Consider the following 22,789-nt stretch of genomic DNA (forward strand, 5'->3'; position numbering starts at 1 on the left):
GATGCCTGGGACCGGGGTCTCGGGGTGGAGCAGCTGGCTTCCGATCGCGACGGCGCTGAGCTCGGGCTTTACAAGATCAAGAATCGATTTCAGTCTCTGTGATATCCACTAATAAGAAACAAATGTGAGATTCTAGCACCTACGGTCTACTTGCCAGAGGCCTAAGAGAAGATCGAAAGAGTTTACTTCATTGAGGACTACAGCATGGAGCTAACACTGTAGCATTTGCCTTGCTATCTCCTATAATTGTTGAAATATCGAGCGTACAAGTCAGAGAGGGCTCAATTGGTATCACGCCTAGCTTCCAGCGATTGCATACACTCTGACCGGATCCGTAATTAATAAGGTAAGATGCGGGGTTATGTTGCTTCCCGAATCGAAGATCTTGGCTGCCGCGGGGTAGACTAGTGTTGAAAGCGAGGTTGTATAAGTAGTTGCACATTGTATGACGTCTCTTGATCTTCGTACTTATGGCAAAATGCATTCGACTTCCTCCCACTAATGCATGGTCAATTACTTTTGATAAGCCTAGGCTCAAACACCGTTGTCGTTTAGATCTCGTTTTCTCTCGTACCCTTCCTCATCACGATGGTCTGAGGCGCAGATCTCACTCTTGTAGCTATGACGACATCATCGCCCCTCCTGTTCCAGCCAGACCCCTTCGGATTAAGTCAGATGCCTTCTCTCCGAGACGGAAATATCCCAAGATTCCTGTTTCGAATCCACACACCAAACTGCTATGGACAAACATCTCTTTCTAGTGTCATCCCTGAGGCTTGTAAACAGAATGGGTTCAGAGCTACGCAAGATATTTTCACTTGGAATCGACAGGAGGCTGCCAAGATATTGAATGTTCATCTGCGATGGTGGAATTATGATGATCCTGTGGACTGTAACCTAGTCTGTTGGACTAGTTCCTTGCTGTTTGCTCTCCAGTACGGTCTGCACCGAGCGCGGCACCGTAATCCCGATGGATACGATCCTTCACAGATTGCCTTGTTAATCATCGACACTCGAAATATGCCAAAGGCAGCCTTTGTTAAAGATCTAGAGATCATAGACGCTTTCTCGGGCTATTCGGATCCTTATGTTCAACCGAACTTAGCCTACTTACAGCAGCTGCGGCTTAGGCCGATAGGATATTATTTTGGCGAATACCTCAGTCAAGGGTATCTCGATATAGAGGGCAAATGTTCCCAAGCGACTATGCAGGACTTGATAGGCAGTGGTTTGTTTCAACTCATGCCTGAGCTGGAGAGTAAAGATTTTTGGGATCAATGGGCAAAAAGGGTCATCGAGCTCCGGAGGCCTTTCAATGAAACCGTCAACATTAAACAGACAAAAAAGTCCGATGTCCGCAGAGCCATCGTTATCGCAGAAAGATGTTTTCCTGGTCGATGGGCGATTCCAGTCGCCACAATGCTTCTCGCGCTCAGGCCCTGCCTAGACAAGGATCGTGTCATCCTAGATGCCTTTGCGTCAATGTATTCTGGTGAGCTATGTGCATCTCCAAGCGTTACGGTACCATGATATACTGAATTCTTGAAGTGGAAGAGGTGCGACGCCTCTCGTTACGGGATATCAAGATTGATGCAATACGGCTACCTGAAGTCAAGCAGTTTGGGAGACTGTTGAACGATATTCAGTGCCATTTGTTAGGCGAGGATATCGATCTTTTGAAAAACCCTTTTGCAATGCTGAGGTGAGATATACTGCAATGTTGTCGCATTGAGAGTCGAGTGCTGATACAACAATTCGCAGTCTAAATGGCTAAATAGGTGTATGCAACAAGCGCAGTAGAGTGAATGTCTGTTTATATCATATTTAACCCACATTCTCGTTCAAACACACGATTATCATATCGGCAGTAGCCATCCAAGCGCATGCACGAGAACCTAGCTCTACTCGTGTAACGGCACCACGGTGTTGGCCCATTCACATCTGTTCTGGCTACACTCAAAGCAAACTAGCATATGATATTTTGCGAGTTGGCATACGATTCATACATTAGCACGATTGCAAATTGCGGATCGTAATCCGATCTGTCCTGTTTTGGTCTAACTCCATGTATCTTCGCGAGTCATACCAAACCTCCTAACAGCCATCTCACACCTTGAGGATAAGTATGGCCAACTCACCATGACTATCGCTTTGATGTGCTTTGTCCGAATGCCAGGAATGAGTTTTGCGATGGGTACGAGATCCATTTAGAGCAATCATTCTGGGCATTTAGTGGTGATAAAGAGATACTGTTAAGTCTGAGGGAGTGCAAATGCCATTACCATACTGCACGTGTCGCTTGTGTTGCTTCTGATGATCGCGACAAGTCCAGCCAGATGCAGGGACGACAGCATCAGTATTTGGGGCTCGTTCTTGGTGCAGAAGCGGACGAACCAGGGCAGCGAGGCTGACCGCGACATAACTCGGTGACGACCGTAAGCAATTTAGAGGATCCATCGACCCAGCGCAAGGCTGTCTTGACAAGAACTGTGCCGCAGCGGCGCGTCTGCTTACTAGTAAGCAGCTTACGCTTCTCAAGCGGCACAGCTGCTTGCAGGAGCCTGACCTACCCTTGTCCGTACTATGACGTATACAGATGGTAGACGAGGCAAGCGTAGTATAGTAGTTAGCGATTACGGCTTCACCCCTACAGGCAGCATTTTAACAGTCTGGTCATCATGAAATAGAGAAGCGACCAATTCCATCAACTGTTCCGCGGCAAGCATCATAGCGCTAAGCCATGCACGGAAGGTGGGGCTGTTGAGAATCTCTATGTACCTGCCTGCAGGAGTGAAACCGCAATCGTTAACTACTGTACGCTTAGATGCCGAGACCTCTATCGTTTAATCTTGTTTACAAGCACATGTCAGACTATCGACTATATCGACTACATATACCTTCAAGCATTCACTGCAAGAAGGTCGGCCTTTTTGTAGTTTGACAGCACACTTTGGAAGCGTAAGCTGCTTATTGGTAAGCAGACGCGCCGCTGCGGCACAGTTCTTGTCAAGACAGCCTTGCGCTGGGTCGATGGATCCTTCAAATTCCTTACGATCGTCATTAAGTCACGTCGCAGTTAGCCTCGCTTGTAGCTTGGAAGAGTCGTAGTAGCCTTGCTATCCCGGTTCGGCTGCTTTGGCACTGAGAATCATGCAATCACTGATTGTGCCCACTTGGTAGTGACTGTATGTATGCAATGGCCAATAGCAACGATTGCGGTGCAGAAGCGGCCGAGCTGGAACAGCAAGGCTGCCACGGTTGGTGTTTGAGGGAGCGTTTGTTAGTGCCTCCTATTTGGGACTAGCGTCCTTCTTCGGCTCGATTATCTCCCACTTTCGTAGCTACCATAATACAACAACATCATGTTCGCATCACTACCTTTCATCAGTTGGCCCACGCTAGAAGTGAGGTTGACCGCGACATGACTCAATGACTACCGTAAGCGCTTTGAAGAATCTATCATTGGCTTAGCGCAAGGCTGTCATGACAAGAACTGTGCCGCCGTGTCGCGTCTGCTTAGCAGTAAGCAGCTTACGCTTCCTAAGTAGGCTTGTGCGCAAAGTTAAGCGACAGAGTGCCCGGCATCTCACGCGGACCTTCCGTCTACGCCGTAGTGTAGACAAGGGTAGCCTAGGCTCCTGCGAACAGCTGTGCCGCACAATCTCCAGGTTCAGGGAAATGACCGCATACCTTCGTAGCACCTATGTTCGTAGAGAATGAATACCAATACTAATTACTAGAAGAACCTCGTTGTTGTTATTCACCCGTACGATCATACAAGGCCTACCAACAGTTGTGATTATTTGTGTTCGTAGTACTTCATCCAGGTATGAAGATTACGATTCGAGTCGAGTGGCATCCCTCGAAAAGGATCGGAGGTGTCTAGCTTCAGGTCCGTTCAGCGGTCTGACCGCTGCACTATTGTTACGCGATGTTCACGGCGGTTGAAGGGCACCGCTAGGCAAGGCACTTGTGAGAGGATATTGTTGGCGGGATACGACCGCGCAAAACGGGGTATCTGCCGCAATTATCACGGTTGGCGACGTAGTTAACGTGTCGCGTATCGTCTTGAGGCAGGATGCCCGCTCGGCTTGGCGCCCTACTGAGCTTGGGCCTGCCCCACCAAAATGCACACGGCAACTGTCCCATCCACCAACAACCCAACTCGTAGCTCATTACTTAGCGCCTACTACGCCCTAAGATTACTTCTCACGATCAGTATAGTTATGGCTCTTGTGGCTCTTGTTCTTGTTATGGACGATTATGCCGCAATTCCATTCCATCTTCCGGACGAGGTCTGGCTCACGATCTTTAGCTATGGAGACGCATTACTCTGGAAGCAAGTCAGAGGAACGTGCAAACGCTTAAATAAGCTAACCACTCCTCTTCTCTTTGAGAGCGCGTACTTTGAGCTTTGTGGACGTGGCTGCGAGTCTCTATAACATCTCCCGCCACCCGGCACTCTCTCCGTGTGTGAAAACTCTGGTACTTCAACTTATAGGGTTCGCGGCTACAGAGAATTCCGCAACTTCGACGCTTGGACTGCGAGCATACATCAACCAGGCGATCCTGGCGACCAGCTAACTCTTCCAAGTGAAACCAGCTATTACGACAACGAGCATGCCAGCAACAGTCTTCTACCGTATACTGAATGGGTCGCACTGCCAAAGGAACAGAAGAAAATACCATGCCAGGAGTATAAGGCGGATCGCGAGCAAGCGCAGATGGAGGTTCGCGATATAACGAATACATTACGCTTTCGGACATCAAGTGCTGCGAAGTCAACGATGATTCACCCTAACAGGGCCGTTCGCTCCACAGGAGTAGAACCTGCTGTTGAACAATTTGTAAGGCGCTCAAGACGCTCCCAAATTTGAGAACCCTTAAGCACGAACCGGGGTTTCTCTATAGCGACTGGGCTTGTCGATGGCGGAATCTGTACTTCCATCCTTCGTTAGTGGTCTGCGACACTAGTTACTCTAAAGACGAGGATATAGAAGCACCTCAATTATAGATCGTTCTCCAGTCGCTTGCATAGGGTAGACAAGGAGATCGCAGGCTCACAAAGCTGAGCATGTATGTCGGCGGACCAGCGTTTGCCACCCCAGCGCGCTTACATCTTCTCTGAGATGGTGATAGGCACGAGATAACACGGACTTGTCAGTCTTCCCATTCTACCGCAGTAGAAGCAGACAGAGAGGCAGCCTTGATCAATCAATCAATGTCCGGGAAGAGTAAGCTTTATTAGGAGTAGCTGAATTATATGAGGTACGCTGTAAGTGGTCTTACACACCTCGATTACGTCGTGTCCGACGAAGACGAACTAGTGGGTAGCCTGGAAACTGCTGCCAAATTCGTCTTTGGCTTTCTTACCGCCACGAAAGGCCTAAAAAATTCACGCTTAGTCTTTGGAAGACTTGTCGACGGCATCCTCTTGCCGCTCTTCTAATCCACCGAGAGGCAGTGCGCGAAGGACTCCATTCAGCTATGTCGGCCGGGCAAGCCAGTCTCCATGCATTCACTTCTCACCAGTTAGCTCTCCTCTTATAGGACTAGCTCCTTCTGCTTAAGGGCTAGCCTCCTCTAGGCAGCACCCCGCACCATATAGCTAGCACTTCGCGGTTCTCAATACAACAACGATTTCGCCCACTCAGTTCCCCGATAAGCTACTTGTCTAGCTGACCCGCCACTCGCCCTGGAGCAGAATTCGTGACATCAAACTCGAAATCGCCACGGATAGAAGTACCCTGGTACAGTTCCTACATGCTCACAAGCTCACATTACGCTCTCTTACGCTCACCCGCATGTCACTCGTACGACTAGAAGATCCTCTGAATACCTGGGAGGTAACTCTTAATGAGATTGCACAAGGTCTTTCTCTTACGTCGCTCACTCTTTCAAAACTCTGCGACTTTCCACAAGATTGGAGTGGAAGCGATCAGAAATGTATGCTGTTTGATTCGGAGGCTGAGATTTGGCAAGGGAAGGCAAGCGAGTACCATGCATACTACGATGCAGCAATTGGGAGTATACTTCGTCAAGAGGGCACACACTCTCTAGATCCTGAAGTCTTTGAAGGCTAGATAGCTGAGGAAGTCATGTTAGAGCAATAGCATTGCACTTCCAGGCCTCTATGTTGGCTGTAGCGCTTGCCTAAAGCCCCATACTAGCTTCTCCGCTGCATAGTTGCCCTCTCACACATAATATGAAGGGAGTCAGTTAAGCACAGTCAAATGTAAAAACACTAAACGCGGCCTTGGTTTCTCTAACTCCGAGTTATTCTATGACGCTCTCAGCGAGCGTTGTGCCGAGAAAAGCGATCGTCATGTCTGTTCGCCCGAGCACAGCCAGTTATGCATGCCTTTGATTGACCTGACTTTTCGCACATGTATTCTGGTAACCTTGTATTCACGGCGTCGACATGAGTTATATTGTCCACTTCAAGGTTTTACGGCATTCAATGCATAAAGAGAAAAATATGTATTAAGGGAATACTATTCTTTGTGTTACCCGAGGTACTAGTGTCAGATATTCACTCTTATCTGGAATACTGATGAAATGGGTAATGATCGTGATGATATTGATGATTAATTGTGTTGTGGTTCTGTCAGATAGCAGGGTTACTCGACGTTGGCAGCAACCAATCAGCGTAGAGAGGGTCAGTGCGCCCCTCAAGAGGGCCACAAGCGCGGACACACGATAGACAGAACACAATACACACAATCATCAACATCCATCACTTTTGTGCAATATCTCATTATATCTGACAGGTTCTGTCTACGGTTGTGGGCACACCTAGGGGGTGCCAAGCCTTCCTGTGATCCGATTGGCTCTCACAGATGCCGGGTCGCGCTAGTCTAACCTAGCGTCTGTACGCTCTCATCTTCAACAGTGCTATTATCTAACACAAGGCTTCGGGCGTAAGCTAAACACTTGCTAGCAGATCACCGTACTAGGGGTTCTTGGGCCCGGATACGACCGCTGGCTATCACGTGTTAAACATAAGCCCTGATTTGGATTGTGTACCCCTGCATACGCAGATTACGGTTCGGGGGATCCTCGGTTCGGGTATAACCCCTGACTACGACGTGTCAGACATAAGCCCTAGCTTAAATTGCATCCTAACTAGCCCCTAACTACCCCGTAAAAGTACCGACCCGTCTCGCCAACGCCCTTGCATACACGGATCACCGTTTGGGGTTTCTTGGGCTCGGATACGACCCCTGACTACCCCGCAATAGCACAGACGCACTATGAAACTATGTAACTAATCTAGCATACGCGGTTGGATGTCGCTAAGATTCGCCGCCAAATCGTTTTGACTCGTACTGTCAGATTGAGGCGAGGTTTTGCTCCATGATCGAGCCGATGGTGGTTGGGGAAGGACATGAGACCCCCAAACCAGGGCTAGCGCCGGGACTTAGCACTGCCAAGCCCGAGGCGAGGCCACCTCCCACAGACAGAGCCGTAGACAGACACAGAGAATACACACTTGATCCGATCCATAAAAATCTGACAATTAAGAGTCTCACTGCCTGTACCGAGTACAGAAGAGTCAATCAAAGTTACTTTATACTACAAATACCGTCAATACGACGATCCCCACGCTACAACACGTAAGCGCCGAACCGAAGAGTCATCAAAACTCATCGACAAGATGTCTGTACTATCAAACAGAGATCCAACAGTGATCCTAACGGATTATACCAATTGGGCTAAATGGTACCAACAACTACAAGCGGAATGCGCCGCATACCAAGTGTGGGAAAAGGTAGATCCAAAGCAACGTGGGATCCCTCTAATAGAACCACAACCACCACTAGCTCCACTTATCGGAAGCTATCAGCCATCAACTGCAGCGACGAATCTGCACGTTACCCAATATCGCCAAGCGATCGGCGACGATAGCGCCGAAGCGCCAGCCTACGTACCGGTACGACCCTCGGACCTCGCGACGAACGCGAAGACGTCCTATAAAGAAGATATCGATTATTACCGAATACAACTAGAAGAGTTTAAAATACTTAACCAGAGATATCAACAAGAGCGGACCGGACTTGGAAAGCTCACCGAGCACATAAGGAAGACTGTGTCACAACACCTCTTCTACAACTGCTGCAAGGCAGGTCTTTCCCATCGGCAGTGGATTGAAAACTTAGCCGCAAATGTTGGGATTGACACGAAGGAGGAACTCAAACGTGCGAGAGAACGTTACCTCGCGGCCCAAAAACCGATGAGGTTGTTAGCACAGTGGGAGACCTGGCTAACTGAGATGGACCATGCAATCACGGAAGGCAAGGCCCTTGGCATACCTGAATGCCAAGACGAAGAGTTTATCAAGGAGGATTTCGTCAAAGCAGTTCTCAAACCATCACCAGAATGGACTACCGCGTTCATGGCCGGTGGAAATAAAGACCCACGTGTCACTGTACGGATGATGATTAAACAGTTCCGAGAGTACGCCTCACTGTTGCATCCGATCAAACACAAGGTCCCGAAGGCCGCCTTTGTAGCAAGTGGACCTCAACTGAACGGCGAAGACGCAGATGACGCCGCCGAGAAGGCCCCAGGAAAGCGAGGTCGCGGCAAAAGCCGAAAGACTCCCGGACCGGGCAAGGATAGGAAACAATGCAAGGTATGCGACCAACAGCACGAACTAAAGGATTGTTGGTACGCGTTTCCGCACAACGCCCCTGTTTGGTGGAAGCCACGTGAAACACTGAAGACGATGGCTCAGCACCGAATTGATAGCGACACTGATCTCGAACAAGAGATAAGGGGAGCCAAGAGAGCTAAATTAGGGACACCCCAGATTAAGAAGTCACAGAGCACTCCGGTAGAGGATACTGTCGAGTGACCAGAAGGCCGGAACATAGGCCAGATCAACCTTATAATCTGTGCCTCATCATTTATGGCAAAGGAATCTAAGTACCCACTTCAACGCTCTTACATAATGGACTCCGGAACCACTATACACGTCGGCAACGACCTCGGACGATTCACGAATATTCGACCGCCTATGACAGGAGACTTCCTCTGGGCAGGCAATACAAGGGTGTGGATTAAGGCATACGGTTCAGTTACTCTGAGAGTAGATAGCGCAGACGGTCACCGTCTCCTCTACCTCGAGAACGTCGCCTACTGCCCTGACCTACACTGCAGTCTTGTCTCCTTCCGGATACTCCGCCGGCAAGGTCTTTGGTGGGACACCAAATCCGACCCAACAATCCTCCGACGGTCCGACGATAGCGAACTGGCAGTACTACACGAGAAGTACGGACAATGGATACTGGAACTCAATGACGCTGAGGCGCGAGCAGCGTTTTCAACGCAGCAGCCAACGCGCAGGACAGCCGTACGAAAACGAGCTGAGGCTATAGTCTGGCACAAGAGACTTGGCCACCCTGGATCCGACGCCCTAGAACACCTAGTGAACCAATCTGAGGGGGTGAAGATCGTCGGGGTCCCCACAGTGAAATGCGATGCCTGTGGGATATCAAAGTCGAAGCGAATGATACGACGGACGCCCCGGACTATTTTAGAAGGTCCGGGAGAGCGAGTTGCGATCGACTTTCACGACTACGAAGCAGAAAGTACGACCAAGGAGAAGAGTCAGATGCTTATTAACTGCCGCGTTACGGGATACATATGGGATTTCTATCTTAGTGACAACCGAACGGCAAGAGTCATCCTTAAAAGCCTTAAGATGTTCGTCACCTTTATGATGAATCAATTTGGTATAACGGTAAAGGTTATTGAGACGGACAACGAGATATTTTCCGTGAAGCCAGAGGTCGCCAGATGGTGCAGAACAAGAGGTATAGTACTCGAGCCTTCCGCCCCCGATACGCAAGCGCAAAACGGAGGAGCCGAACGCTCAGGGGTGTGGTAAAAGAAAAGGGTCGAGCAATGCGACTCGATGCACATCTGCCGTGGGACCAATGGCCGGAAATCGCCCGGACCGCCGTCTACCTACACAACAGGACGCCGAAATATCAGAACCGCTGGAGATCTCCATACGAGATGTTCTTCACGGCAATCGCTTTCCAGAATGGAGTTGTTACATCACCACGCAAGCCCAACCTGTCGCATTTACGAGCGTACGGCTGTAAGGCATTTGCGATGACGGATGACACGAAGCGAGGAAAAGGACGTCTACAGAGATTTGACCCGAAAGCCTGGATAGGGTACTTAGTTGGTTACCGTTCGACGAACATATTCCGAATTTGGGTACCATCTATAGGCAAGGTCATTAGCACTCGCGACGTTGTATTCGACGAGGAAGTCGTATATAGTGGAGAGCATAAAGAGGTTATGGACAATCTTATGCATAGCACTACAGAGGAGATAGCAGCATGGATTCGAACTATTGAACTGCCCCCTGGACCAAATCCCACACGGGAAGAACTTGGAACTTTCTACGAAGATGAGACCATTGCTAGAGCGCCGGAAAATGGGCGGCTCGAGTATGATGAGGCGGGAAGGAAGGTAGTACCTTATCCGACGCCACCACATACGCCCCCACCGGCAGCACTGCTTGCTCAAATGCTAACTAATGTGGAACACCCCTTCAGGGACGATGATACCGGAGGCTACGGCCTACAATCCGAAGAGACTGCCTACGGGAAACAAGGTCTTGACACTAGCTACGGCGAACATGGTGTACAGACTGGCGCACAGCGCGAACATGGTCTATCCGCAGGCGTTCCACGCGAACAATGCGATGCCGGAGGCTACGGCCTACAATCCGAAGAGACTGCCTACGGGAAACAAGGTCTTGACACTAGCTACGGCGAACATGGTGTACAGACTGGCGCACAGCGCGAACATGGTCTATCCGCAGGCGTTCCACGCGAACAATGCGATGCCGGAGGCTACGGCCTACAATCCGAAGAGACTGCCTACGGGAAACAAGGTCTTGACACTAGCTACGGCGAACATGGTGTACAGACTGGCGCACAGCGCGAACATGGTCTATCCGCAGGCGTTCCACGCGAACAATGCGATGCCGGAGGCTACGGCCTACAATCCGAAGAGACTGCCTACGGGAAACAAGGTCTTGACACTAGCTACGGCAAACAAGGTCTCGCGAGTGGTATCCTCCATCCGGAACACAGGATGTTGAAGGAGCCATGGGCAGCCGCCTTTATGGCAGGCACCAAGGCAGGAAACGTTCAAAACTTGGCAGGAGAGCGACTGGACAAGGCAAAGCTTGAGCGTATGATGCGAAACGGCAAGAAGCCTCATCGCAGCCAGCTGCCACCGCCTCCCCAAGCGAACGGCCTGCGAGAGGATCACGAGTTGTTCTATTTTTTCAAAGAGGCTGAGATTACACATCTCCATAGCCACAAGGAAACCAGATCCTGGTCAGAGGTCCCGGCGAAGACGGCTCGGAAGACCGACCAGCAGGTACTGGACTCAATGTGGGTATACACCTACAAATTTGACAAGCACCATCGATTCCAGAAGTGTAAGGCGCGATTGGTAGTGCGTGGAGACCAGCAACGAAATGTCACCGCACAAGAAACCTACGCTGCTACACTGGCCGGAAGATCGTTTCGGATGCTAGTGTCGATTGCGGCCCGGTTTGACCTAGAGCTGAAGCAATACGACGTATCGAACGCCTTCGTCAACGCAGATATTGATCGAACAGTGTACATGCGGATGCCCCCAGGATACAGGAAGCAGGGAACAATACTGCAACTAAACAAAGCGCTGTACGGCCTACGGATCTCGCCATTGCTCTGGCAAAGACACTTCACTGCCTTCCTTCTAGAAATCGGGTTCTCGCCAGTTCCCCACGAACCTTGCTGCATGATCCGAGACGGAGTGTTCACCTTCTTTTATGTTGATGACATTATCCTTGCCTCTTCGAAACGGCACGCGGAAGTAGCTCGGAAAGTGGAAGAGGAACTGAAACAGCGATACAACCTGACCGGAGGAAAGGATTTGCAGTGGTTTTTAGGAGTAGAAGTTATACGGGACCGAGAGAAGCGAAAGATCTGGCTGTCACAGAAAGCTTATGTTGAGAAGATTGCACGGCTGGCAACGAACAAGGACCAACGACACAACACACCAATGGCTAGAGTCGAACTAGTTGCACGTGAGGGTTTGGCGACTCCTGGAGAGATTAACTTGTATCAACGCAAGATTGGATCGTTACTCTTCGCCGCCGTCAACACCCGACCCGATGTCGCATTCCCAGTATCACGACTCGCCCGGTTCCTCACAAACCCTGGTCCACTACATCAAGAAGCCGCTGACCGAGTGCTGTTGTACCTGGAGTCAACCAAGCTTCTATCCTTATCATTCGGAGGAGACGACCAATTGGTAGTAGCTAGCGATGCATCCTTTGCGGACAACACCGCGGATCGCAAGAGCTCCCAAGGGTACGTTATCAAGCTATTTGGAGGACTGATCGCATGGAGGGCGAACAAACAAGATACCATCACGACATCTACGACCGAAGCAGAACTCCTCGCGCTATCGCAAGTGGCTAAGGAGTCCATGTTTGTGCGGATGCTGCTAGAGGAGCTTCGGGTAGAGTTGACGGAGAAGACAATTACGATACAGTGCGATAATACGCAGACGATCCGGCTGATCAACGAGGAGATCTCTCAGCTGACGACGAAACTCCGTCACGTGGACATCCACAATCACTGGCTGAGGCAAGAGGCAAAGCGAAAGTCTATCAGAGTCGTGTATGTACCGTCTGGCGAAATGCTCGCCGATGGTTTCACGAAGACCCTGCCTGCCAACAACTGGCCCCAGTTCTTGACGCAGGTCGGACTGGTTGAAGTGAAGGAACGAGACGTAGAGGAAGCAGATCCAGAGGAAATTCTGGAGAAGATGGAAAGTCTTGTTATATAGTCCGGTATGAATGTCGCAAAGACCACTCCACCTCAGGCTGCCGAGGAGCGCCGAGCTGAGGGGGTGTGTCAGATTGAGGCGAGGTTTTGCTCCATGATCGAGCCGATGGTGGTTGGGGAAGGACATGAGACCCCCAAACCAGGGCTAGCGCCGGGACTTAGCACTGCCAAGCCCGAGGCGAGGCCACCTCCCACAGACAGAGCCGTAGACAGACACAGAGAATACACACTTGATCCGATCCATAAAAATCTGACACGTACACTAGTTCGCCTAAAAAGCAGTCTTAAGAGTGTTAGAAGAAAACCGCAAAACGGCGCGCTTTTTAATTTCTAAGTTAATATCGCCATTATTAGTATGACGGCCCGCCTGCAGAATAAACTGTCTAGATAGTGCGTAGATAGGAGCATGTGTCGAGATTTATGTTTTACAGTAATGTCAGAATATGGGCATATTTTGGGTGGTGGACAAAGTCCGGGTGTTCGGAGCTGTGGATTCTGTGGATCTGTCAGATAACAGGGTTCTGATGGGAATCATAATAATTGTGGTTGAACGTGTGTATTGTGGTGTGTGGTGCAGTCTCGTGAGGGATGAGACGGAAGGTCGCCCTGTCCTAGTCCCTCTTGGGACTAGGGGGTCTACGTAACGTGATGATCTCCAACTCCGTTGCCTTCCACCCAAAATCTACCTCATATCTGACAGGATCAGTTGAATGTGAAGGTCGTCCGAAGATGATCTTGGGTTGGTTCTCGGGGATGGAGTGATGCGATGGACACGAGGTTGTATAGCACGATTGGTAGATCGATGTAATATACGGGGAGTTGAGAATCAAGTACTAATCCTTAGATTTCGAAGTTGAACACAATGAACCGTAAGGGCTCATTGCCTATTGTTATATACTAATGAATGTCCTATGTCCTATACGTCCTACGTTGTCCTACACTGTCCCATGCGTGGGACCTCGTGGTACATCGTGGGATTCCTTGGGACACACGTGACATGTCCCATGGTGGCGTTCCGCCAAGCTTTGTGGGATGCGGGGCAGGCTTACGTCATTGGTCCTTGTACACCTTTGTACGCCTTTGTCTGAGAAGGGGTTCCGACAAGGTCTCCATCCTTCTGCCCTTCATATCTTGCACTGTGTCCTCTCCTTAGGTTCGTAACACTATCCTCCCTCTCCTAATCTCATGTCCTTATGAGCTGACGTGTCATGGTTTCCAGAAGTACCGCCCATCGTCATACCCTTGGTGACCGAATCAACCTAGTCGGTACAATCGCGATGGTGTCTTGTCAATATTATGCGAAGCGGGGGCTCGAGTGTCGGATGTCGTCGTTAAAGAAAGAATGTGGAAATTGTTATCGCAACGGTGTGAAGTCGTGCGTTCCTGTGGAAGTTCCTGTCCCGAACTTTGAAAAGTTGGACAAGGAGATGGCGCGTCTTGAACAACAAGAGGCCGAAGCGGATGCTGCAGAGTCTGCGGCATTAGATGCTTTGATGGCTGCGCGTGCGAAGAAGGATCGTCTTCGTAAGCAGCGTAAGCAGTTAAAGCGTCGTGAGCAAGAGTGGGTTGATGAGTCGGGAAAGTTTGTTGAGGATATCAAGGCGTTGGAAGCGGTCGAGGCGTTGAATCGAGAGGTAGCGCATCTAGAAGACGGTCTTATGCCTGGTACTTTGGCATTGGATTAGGGCGTCTTCATGCCTACTTTCTCTGGGGATGATTCCGAGTTCGCCGGTCTTGATTACGGCGGTACTGCGCAAGTAGCTGGCGGCAGTTCGTAAGGTTTGTGTCCGGTTCCCAAGTGTTCTCGCTGTCTAGGTATCCTAAACATTTAACTAGATATTCGGTGCCGTTGTACACAACTCTGTGTGTGACAATGTTCTCGACTTCAAATTCGTTTTCTTCTTCCGTTTCGTAGTGGAAGGTTTTTTGTAATGGCGTATCTGGGTGTGCTGGTTCTAAGAGGCTTACATGGAACCTGGGATGTATTCTAGCGTCTGGTGGAAGGTCAAGTGTGTATGTGACTGGTCCTTTCCGGTTAAGAATCAAAAATGGTCCGACTTTGACGTTGTCGAGTCCTTTGCTTGGTCGTTTCGTGCGAAGATTCTTCGTGCGTAGATAAACTTTATCCCCCCTCTTTAGCTGAGGTGCCATTTTTCGTTTTTTGTTGACATGTAAAATGCTTTGGCGTTGTGCCATCTCGAGTTTGCTCTGTAGCAACTCATGTACTGCCTTCAGCTCCTCGGCTGTGGCGATAGCTGCTTTCGTTTTCTGACTTGGAAGTGTGCGTGTAAAGAGATTTGGGTGTCTCCCGTGGTTTGCATAGAACGGAGTCTGTCCTGTAGACTCTGAAAGCTTGTTATTGTATGCCATTTGTGCCATAGGCAGAAGCGAAACCCAGTTGGTTTGCTGATGATTGACGTATATCCTGAGATATGCTTTCATGGTTCTGTTCGTTCTTTCTGTCTGTCCGTCCGTCTGCGGATGAAACGCTGTCGATAGCTTGCGTTTTGTACCAATCGCGGCCAAAAGTGTCGCCCAAAAGTTTGAAGTGAAGAGCTTGTCTCTGTCGCTTATGATTGACTTTGGTATGCCGTGATGTCTGATGATTCGATCGTTGATGATGTGAGCCAGATGTACTGCCGTGAAATCGTTTCTGAACGGGATGTACTCTGCTTGTTTAGTGAATCGGTCGATTACAACGAGTATTGCGTTGTATCCTATGTTTGTCGCTGGGTCTCTTGAGACTGGTAAACCTGTGACAAAGTCCATAGAGATGTCTGCCCAAGGTTCTGTGGGTAGCTCTAATGCTTGCATCTCGCCGTAAGGTGCGTGCGTGTCGTGTTTGTTCTTCTGACAGTCTGCACATTTTGCGATAAATGAGGTAACCTTTTCCTTCATTCCTGGGAACTCGTAGTTGCGTCTGATGAGTTCCATTGTTCTGGTAATGCCCGGGTGACCGTGTACAGGGTCGTCGTGGTGTTGCTGAATAATTGCTTCCTGCAATTCTTCCGGTACATTGTTTCCGATGTGGAGGATGGCGTTCAGCGTTTTTGCTGGTCCTAGCGATCCGTCTTTGTTAACCCTGAGTATCGCGGTGTCGATGACTTCCTTGGTGCCTGCGATATCTGGTCTACGGCTGAGAGCGTCTGCTCTACCGTTCTCTTTTCCTGGTGTGTACACAATCTTGAACTTGTATTGTCCTAGTAGTTCTGACCATCTTACTTGTCTGCGGTTGAGTACTTTGGTAGTCGTAAAGTTCACTAGATTTTTGTGATCTGTGTATATCGTAAGTTCCGAGCAGCTTTCTGCGTATACTCTCCAGTGTTGTAAGCATGCGACAATAGCTAGTAGCTCCTTGTCGTGAACGTCGTATCGTTCTTCTGGTCCTGAGAATTTGCGAGAGTAGTAGGCGATGGGGTGCCATTTGCCTTCGTGCAATTGACTTGCGCATCCGCCTAGCGCGAGATCCGATGCGTCGGTCTCAAAGCGTAATGGGTGTCCTGCTTGGAATATTCGAAAACATGGTGGTTCTGTGCTTGCTTTCTTAAGCGTTTGGAATGCGTTCTCTGCTTCCTTGCTCCACTTAAAGAGTACGTCCTTTCTTGTGAGTTTTGTCAAAGGAATGGCGATGTCTGAGAAGTCCTTGATGAACTGTCGGTTGAAGTTCAAGAATCCTAAGAAGGACTGTATCTATACAACTGTTGTCGGTGTTGGCCAATCCTTGATAACCTGAATCTTTTCTTCGCTCATTTGTACTCCGTCCGCTCCTACTACATAGCCTAAGAAGTTGACCTTAGTCTTGTGAAATTCACACTTCTCTGGTTTGAGTCGGAGGTTGAACTGCTCAAGGGCCCTTAGTACCGTCTTGACATGTTCAACATGGTCCTCTAAAGTCTCGGAGTAGACGAGAATGTCGTCTAGGTAAGCTATGACAAATATGTCTAGATGTGCTCTCAACACGTTGTTGATGAGTTCCTGAAATGTGGCTAGGGCATTCGTGAGCCCGAACGGCATAACTGTGTATTCGTAGTGTCCGTATCTTGATCGGAACGCCGTTTTCCACTCCTCACCTTTCGCTATGCGAATCAGGTGGTATCCATCTCGAAGATCTAATGCTGTAAAGATCTTTGCGCGAGATAATCGATCCCGTAGTTCTGTAATGTTCGGTAAGGGGTATCGATTCTTGATTGTGATGTCGTTGAGTTTGCGATAGTCTACACATAGTCGTAGTTTTCCGTCTTTCTTCGGGACAAACATGATTGGATATCCTGCTGGTGACTGCGATGGTCGGATATATTTCTTTGCTAGACTTGTCTTGATGTAGTCGCGTAACGTGCTCAATTCTTTTTCCGATAGTCCGTATATTGGGCCGAAAGTCGGTTTCTTTCCTTCCTGTAAGACAATCTTGTGGTCCCAGGGTTGGTGCTTTGGCAATGCTTGTTTATCTGCCACTTCCTGGAATAGATGTTCGAATTCTTTGTATTCTGCGGGGATCTTAGGAGTTGCGCGTTTCTCTAAAACTCTAGTCTGTCGACCCGGTGGCTCCGTTCCGGCGTCTGCTGAGTCGGACCCTTGTTTCTTAAGGCCGTCCTTTGTCGAGGCTCGCTTTTTCTTTGCGATGTTATTCAGTTTCCTCTCATCTACCATCGTACTCTGACAATGCGTAGGCTGGCTTGTGGTTGCGTCCGTTCCACAGCACTCGAATGAGAACGTCTTCGACTTCTAGTCGATCCGTGGGTTGTGTTCTCGTAACCATGGAAGTCCTAATATGATGTCGTGGGTAGCTAGTCCGAAGACATCTAGGTCTATCTTCTCTTGGTGTCCTTGGATGTTGAGCGTCACTTGTCTGACCTCGTGGGTGATCTCTTGTTCACCTGGCATTGGCTCTCCGTTGGCCACATGTAGTGGGTAAGCTTCTTGTTTCCGTAGTGGCTTCAGTCCGGCTGAAGACGCTGCGTGCGCTGAAACGTAGTTGGCTTGTGATCCCGAATCTACTAATGCCTTCATCCACCTCCCTTCAAGCTTCACCTGGAGCTTGATGAGGTCTAAGGAGTTTACTGAGTTAATCTCCTTGCCGGGCCGTTCTGGGCCGGGCATTGGCCTAAAAAAGCCTGATTTCCAAATCCATGGAATCCTTTGGCTATCGCATGAAGGTCGCATTCTTTGCTAAGGCACGTTTGCCAGTTGGGTTGTTGACATTCCCAAGCGTCTCCTTCATCGTATTCTTTTAGCCATACTGTTTGCATCTGACCAATTTCTTCGGGGTTGTCGTGACCTGGGAAGTATGTCTTTTCCCTTTTGTCCCATAAATGTATTAGGCATAGGTCGTTTTTGCAGTCGAAGAATTGCCACTTGCAGCGGTACGATCGTTTGGTTTCTCCCGGGAACCATCCTGATCCGGACTTATCCGAGTAGTGTACTCTGCAATGGTCGTGAATGCATGTAACCCATGATAACTTCTCATGTTCTGGGTTCCTAGGGTCCATCCAGTAGTCATATTCCTTTGACCTATTGATGTCCTTGGCCTTCCTCTTGTGGCCCTGCTGGGGTAATTTCCCATCATTGTTTGCCTGGCAGAGTTCATCGTAGATCTCTTGCTTTTCTTCTTCTGAGATTGGCAACGTTGGTTCTTTCCATGATCGGATTGCGTCTTCGATCCAGTTTAGTTCCCATGTTGTTGGTAGGAACTCCAATATTTCGGTTAGAACGTTTTCCTTGTTTTGTTGTACCTCTAGTGACAATCGGTAGAAGTCTTGTCGCATAGCAGCCATAATGTTGGGTTCCTCGCAGGCGTACTCGATATTAGCCTTGTTGAGGTGTCGTAGTAGCTGGTTGATTTGTCCTGCGAGCTTGTAGAACTCTTCTTCCTGTATATAAGGTGTGGGTGGCCTGTTGATTTCTTCAAACATGGCCATCTTGCCGAATTTGGTCTGGTCGATTTCCGTAGCCTCTAAGTCCTTAGACTCATCTTCGAGCATGTCGTACTCCGAAGAGGGCTGTTCTTCTTCTGAGTCTGATTCCACGAGTGTAAGGTTGTCTAATCCCAAAACGCTTTCCTGCGTGTTGATTTCGATAGTTGGTTTGGATATGACATTCCATGTTTCGTGTCGCTTAGTGGGTACTGCTTTGTGGATAACGTTGAGTTGTCTAACCACTTTATTCTTGCTGTGGCAGTCCCTAGCCATGTGACCTTTCTTGTCACAATTATAACAAGTGATCTCTTTCTTGTTATATGGCTTCTTCTTGTCATTCCTTCCGAAACTCTTGCCTTTGTTGATGTTGTCCATTTGCATTGCATCAGGGTCGTGCCAGTTGTTACCGGCGGAGGGTACAATACCTCCGGGTGTCGTCCGATATCCTGGTTTCTTCTTAAAGAATCGTCCCTTTATGCGTTGCACTGACTGGTTAGCTCTAACCGGTTGGATTTCCTGCTGCAATTCGTAGAGTGCATTGTCGATACGAATTGATTCTCGGATGAGATCCTGTAGGTTGTTGATTGCCACGCCGCTTCGCATAAGCTCTTCTTTGACTCTTTCCTTAAGTCCTTGTCGGTACATAACCCTTAATGCCTTGTCGTCCCAGTCGGTCTTCAGGGCGTGTCCCTAGAAGATACTGGCGTAGTCGGCGACTAATTGGGTTTGTTTGAGCTGTTGGATTGCAGGATCTGCCTTGGATTCTTCGTTGATGACTCCGAATTGCTGTCTAAGCTTGTCTTTGAAGGTTGGGTGGTCTTCAAACATTCGTTCAATGTCGTCGTCGTCATCGTTGTCGTCCATGTATTTGTTGAGATAAGGCTTGATCCAGGTGGCGGCAGTTCCTCGCATGTAACTTGCCATGAGCAGTCCACGATCAGTAGGGTCGACCTTCTCATCTTCAAACCTGAAGAAGAGATCGAACTGGAGAATCCAGTCTTCGAGCTTGTGTCGATCGCCGTGAAATAGATCGGGTCTGGCCACCTTGGTGCGGCTTGACGAAGTTTCGTTAGGTGTGTTCATCGGGGTGTCACTCATCTTGAGGGTGTTCAAAGTGTGAAGGTCGTCCGAAGATGATCTTGGGTTGGTTCTCGGGGATTGAGTGATGCGATGGACACGAGGGTGTATAGCACGATTGGTAGATCGATGTAATATACAGGGGGTTTGAGAATCAAGTACTAATCCTTAGATTTCGAAGTTGAACACAATGAGCTATAGGAGCTCATTGCCTAATGCTATATACCTATGGTGCTCGCTGTCCTCGCTCAGAGGAGTCCGAGGATTCCTCGGTGGCGTATGTACGAGGAGTGTGCCAAGACCTTTCCTCGTGCATGCCAAGCCGAGGAGGTCACGTGATTAAGTTCCCGTGTCACATATGGAGGGGTCAGCTTGTCAGATAATAGCACTGTTGAAGATGAGAGCGTACAGACGCTGGGTTAGACTAGCGCGACCCGGCATCTGAGAGAGCCAATCGGATCACAGGAAGGCTTGGCACCCCCCAGGTGTGCCCACAACCGTAGACAGAACCAACACACAATCAATCATCAATATCATCACCATTATTACCTATTTCATCAGTATTCCAGATGAGAGTGAATATCTGACACAGCTATCCCGCCGACGCTCCTTAACTTAACCGCCGTGCCCCTTCCCACAGGTTCGTAACAGAGCACTACCATTTGTAGAATGGATAGAAGCTCAAAATCTAAGTCTTCTAAACACGCCAGGTACTGGAACTTTCTTTAGACCACACCTATCAAGAGAAACAGTTCTAGATCTATCGCTTGCTACTCCAGATCTAGCTGATAAAGCTATTGATTGGCAAGTTACCACAGAAACCGGATCGGATCATTACGGTCTACTTTTCTCAGTCCAAACAAACAATAACCTAGTAGACAATCCAATAAACCAACGCAAGTTCAATGTCAAAAAGGCGGATTGGCCACTATTTCAACTAGCCCTAAGCGAGGCTATCCAAAACAACATCACGCTGCAGGACATAGGCGAGATAAACCATCCTAGAAAACAAGATAGCAAAAATCTAATTCTAGAAGAGGACCAGGAGCTAAAAAGCAAACTAGAGGAAATCGGGCAAGCAATTACCCAAGTTATCCAGATAGCAGCCGACAAAGCAATCCCAAAAGTCAAAATAGGTCCTAATCTAAAACCCTGGTGGAACCAGGAGCTTACTAAGCTAAGAAGAGAGCTCACCTACTGCCAAAGAGCCTTTACCCAACAGCTACAACAGTCGTCTATCCAGGAATCATTCTTATTCAAGAAAGACTTTCTAACAGCACGGAACACCTACGCAAGAGCAATCAAAGAGGCTAAAAAGAAACACTGGAACAGCTTTCTAGAACAAGAAACCCCACAGTCTATCTATAAAGCTATGGCATATACAATTGTCAGATAGCAGGGTTACTCGACGTTGGCAGCAACCAATCAGCGTAGAGAGGGTCAGTGCGCCCCTCAAGAGGGCCACAAGCGCGGACACACGATAGACAGAACACAATACAGACAATCATCAACATCCATCACTTTTGTGCAATATCTCATTATATCTGACAATTAAGAGTCTCACTGCCTCAATAACGAGCGATAAAACCACGAAAATGGCAACAATCCAGACCCAACGGGACGCGACGGTCATCCTCACCGACTCAAGCAACTGGATCCCTTGGTACCGCCAACTTAAGCTGAAATGCCAGTCGCAAGGCATTTGGCCACTGTTGGACCCCGAAGGAGTGCGACTCCAGCGCATCCAACCGGAGGCTCCGCTACCCCCAGACATTTCGCAGTATGAACCGTCAAGTAGCCCCTCAGCTGCCTTATCGCATACCACCCGAAACGCTAGAGGCAACACGCGAGGATCAGCACAAGACACTACAGAAATGTCGACAACAACCTCACGAATCCCCACTATACCAACGCGAGTGTCAGAACTCTTAGAGAAAGGACAAGAAGCGTATAAGGAGGATCGCGACGACTATAAGCTGCGCCTTGAGTTATACAAAATACGGGAGAGGGACTATCAAGAAGAAAGCAACAAAATCTCAAAGATGGTCGAACACATCCTTACAACCGTAACACCCCATTTACAACTTAGCTGCTGCACCGAGAACGGCACGCTGCGCGACTGGATAACCGCCCTCTAAGACACAGTTGGAGTGGATGAAGACGAGGAGAGAGCGCGAGCACGAGAGAGATACCAAGCCGCACTCAAGCCAATGCGTTCAACCACAAACTGGGAGACGTGACTAAATGAATACGATCAGGCTGCAACTCGAGCTGAAACCCTTGAGGTGGCCGAGGCTATGCAAACACAAGCCGTAATAGACGACTTCCTAGGCTCCGTATCTAAAATGGCATCAACCTGGACCGCAGGGTTCCAAGGGCCAGGGTACGATAAGAAAGCCATGAATAGGAAAAGGATGATGAAACTCTTCCGTGAATATATGAGTCTTCATTATCCATCAAGAGGGAAGCCAAAGAGCGCCTTCGCGGTAGGAGACTCATACGCGGCGAGCGGTGAACCCGACTCGGACACACTGAGGGACGCCTCTAGTGTGGAATTAAGAGCGCCATCCAACCAAGGCCGGGGAAACCCTAGGCAATCAAACAAACGCAAGATGGATGGTCAAAGTACCAGAACCAAGCAGATCCCGGAGAGGAATTCAGCGAAAGCTGGAGACATATGTCCTGCCTGTGAACAGCGTCATGAGATATCTGACTGCTACTATGTGAACAAAGCCAAGGCACCTGAATGGTTCAAGCCAAATCGAGGCATCGCAAGATTAGTACAGTACAAACTTGAAAATGACACCAACTTACAGAGAACGATGCAGGAAATGTCCCTAGAGACTAAACGACCTCGATTCTCGACAACGTCACGATCGATTACACCTCATATCAAGACATCACAAACACCGGACGCAGTCATTGAATGAC

At 49.0% G+C, this 22,789-nt stretch overlaps 9 protein-coding genes across 9 annotated transcripts; 7 read left to right on the forward strand and 2 right to left on the reverse strand.

Annotated features, from left to right (window-relative positions):
* Nucleotides 1-1,419: 1,419 nt before the first annotated feature.
* PtrM4_056100 (uncharacterized protein) lies at nt 1,420-1,774 on the forward strand (the record flags this gene model as incomplete). The annotated part of the gene is made up of 3 exons (XM_001942060.2): nt 1,420-1,492; nt 1,549-1,702; nt 1,762-1,774. The coding sequence occupies 3 exons, from the start codon at nt 1,420-1,422 to the stop codon at nt 1,772-1,774; spliced, it is 240 nt and encodes a 79-aa protein (XP_001942095.2).
* Nucleotides 1,775-8,272: 6,498 nt separating this feature from the next.
* On the forward strand, nt 8,273-8,857 carry PtrM4_056110 (uncharacterized protein; the record flags this gene model as incomplete). Its single annotated transcript, XM_066105213.1, has 1 exon — nt 8,273-8,857. One exon carries the CDS (start codon nt 8,273-8,275, stop codon nt 8,855-8,857), a length of 585 nt encoding a protein of 194 aa, XP_065963840.1.
* Nucleotides 8,858-8,953: 96 nt separating this feature from the next.
* On the forward strand, nt 8,954-12,870 carry PtrM4_056120 (uncharacterized protein; the record flags this gene model as incomplete). The annotated part of the gene is made up of 2 exons (XM_066105214.1): nt 8,954-9,888; nt 9,984-12,870. 2 exons carry the CDS (start codon nt 8,954-8,956, stop codon nt 12,868-12,870), a joined length of 3,822 nt encoding a protein of 1,273 aa, XP_065963841.1.
* Nucleotides 12,871-14,296: 1,426 nt separating this feature from the next.
* On the forward strand, nt 14,297-14,554 carry PtrM4_056130 (CDC37-N domain containing protein; the record flags this gene model as incomplete). Its single annotated transcript, XM_066105215.1, has 1 exon — nt 14,297-14,554. The coding sequence occupies one exon, from the start codon at nt 14,297-14,299 to the stop codon at nt 14,552-14,554; it is 258 nt and encodes an 85-aa protein (XP_065963842.1).
* Nucleotides 14,555-14,567: 13 nt separating this feature from the next.
* Nucleotides 14,568-17,516, reverse strand: PtrM4_056140 (uncharacterized protein; the record flags this gene model as incomplete). The annotated part of the gene is made up of 2 exons (XM_066105216.1): nt 14,568-16,520; nt 16,566-17,516. The coding sequence occupies 2 exons, from the start codon at nt 17,514-17,516 to the stop codon at nt 14,568-14,570; spliced, it is 2,904 nt and encodes a 967-aa protein (XP_065963843.1).
* Nucleotides 17,517-17,591: 75 nt separating this feature from the next.
* Nucleotides 17,592-19,879, reverse strand: PtrM4_056150 (uncharacterized protein; the record flags this gene model as incomplete). Its single annotated transcript, XM_066105217.1, has 3 exons — nt 17,592-17,970; nt 18,045-19,471; nt 19,733-19,879. The coding sequence occupies 3 exons, from the start codon at nt 19,877-19,879 to the stop codon at nt 17,592-17,594; spliced, it is 1,953 nt and encodes a 650-aa protein (XP_065963844.1).
* Nucleotides 19,880-20,427: 548 nt separating this feature from the next.
* PtrM4_056160 (uncharacterized protein) lies at nt 20,428-21,254 on the forward strand (the record flags this gene model as incomplete). The annotated part of the gene is made up of 2 exons (XM_066105218.1): nt 20,428-20,433; nt 20,499-21,254. The coding sequence occupies 2 exons, from the start codon at nt 20,428-20,430 to the stop codon at nt 21,252-21,254; spliced, it is 762 nt and encodes a 253-aa protein (XP_065963845.1).
* Nucleotides 21,255-21,453: 199 nt separating this feature from the next.
* PtrM4_056170 (uncharacterized protein) lies at nt 21,454-21,996 on the forward strand (the record flags this gene model as incomplete). The annotated part of the gene is made up of 1 exon (XM_066105219.1): nt 21,454-21,996. The coding sequence occupies one exon, from the start codon at nt 21,454-21,456 to the stop codon at nt 21,994-21,996; it is 543 nt and encodes a 180-aa protein (XP_065963846.1).
* A 207-nt stretch (nt 21,997-22,203) lies between these two features.
* PtrM4_056180 (uncharacterized protein) lies at nt 22,204-22,788 on the forward strand (the record flags this gene model as incomplete). Its single annotated transcript, XM_066105220.1, has 1 exon — nt 22,204-22,788. One exon carries the CDS (start codon nt 22,204-22,206, stop codon nt 22,786-22,788), a length of 585 nt encoding a protein of 194 aa, XP_065963847.1.
* Between the last annotated feature and the right edge of the window lies 1 nt (nt 22,789).

The sequence above is a fragment of the Pyrenophora tritici-repentis genome, chromosome 2, assembly GCF_003171515.1.
Source record: "Pyrenophora tritici-repentis strain M4 chromosome 2, whole genome shotgun sequence".
Taxonomy (NCBI): domain Eukaryota; kingdom Fungi; phylum Ascomycota; class Dothideomycetes; order Pleosporales; family Pleosporaceae; genus Pyrenophora; species Pyrenophora tritici-repentis.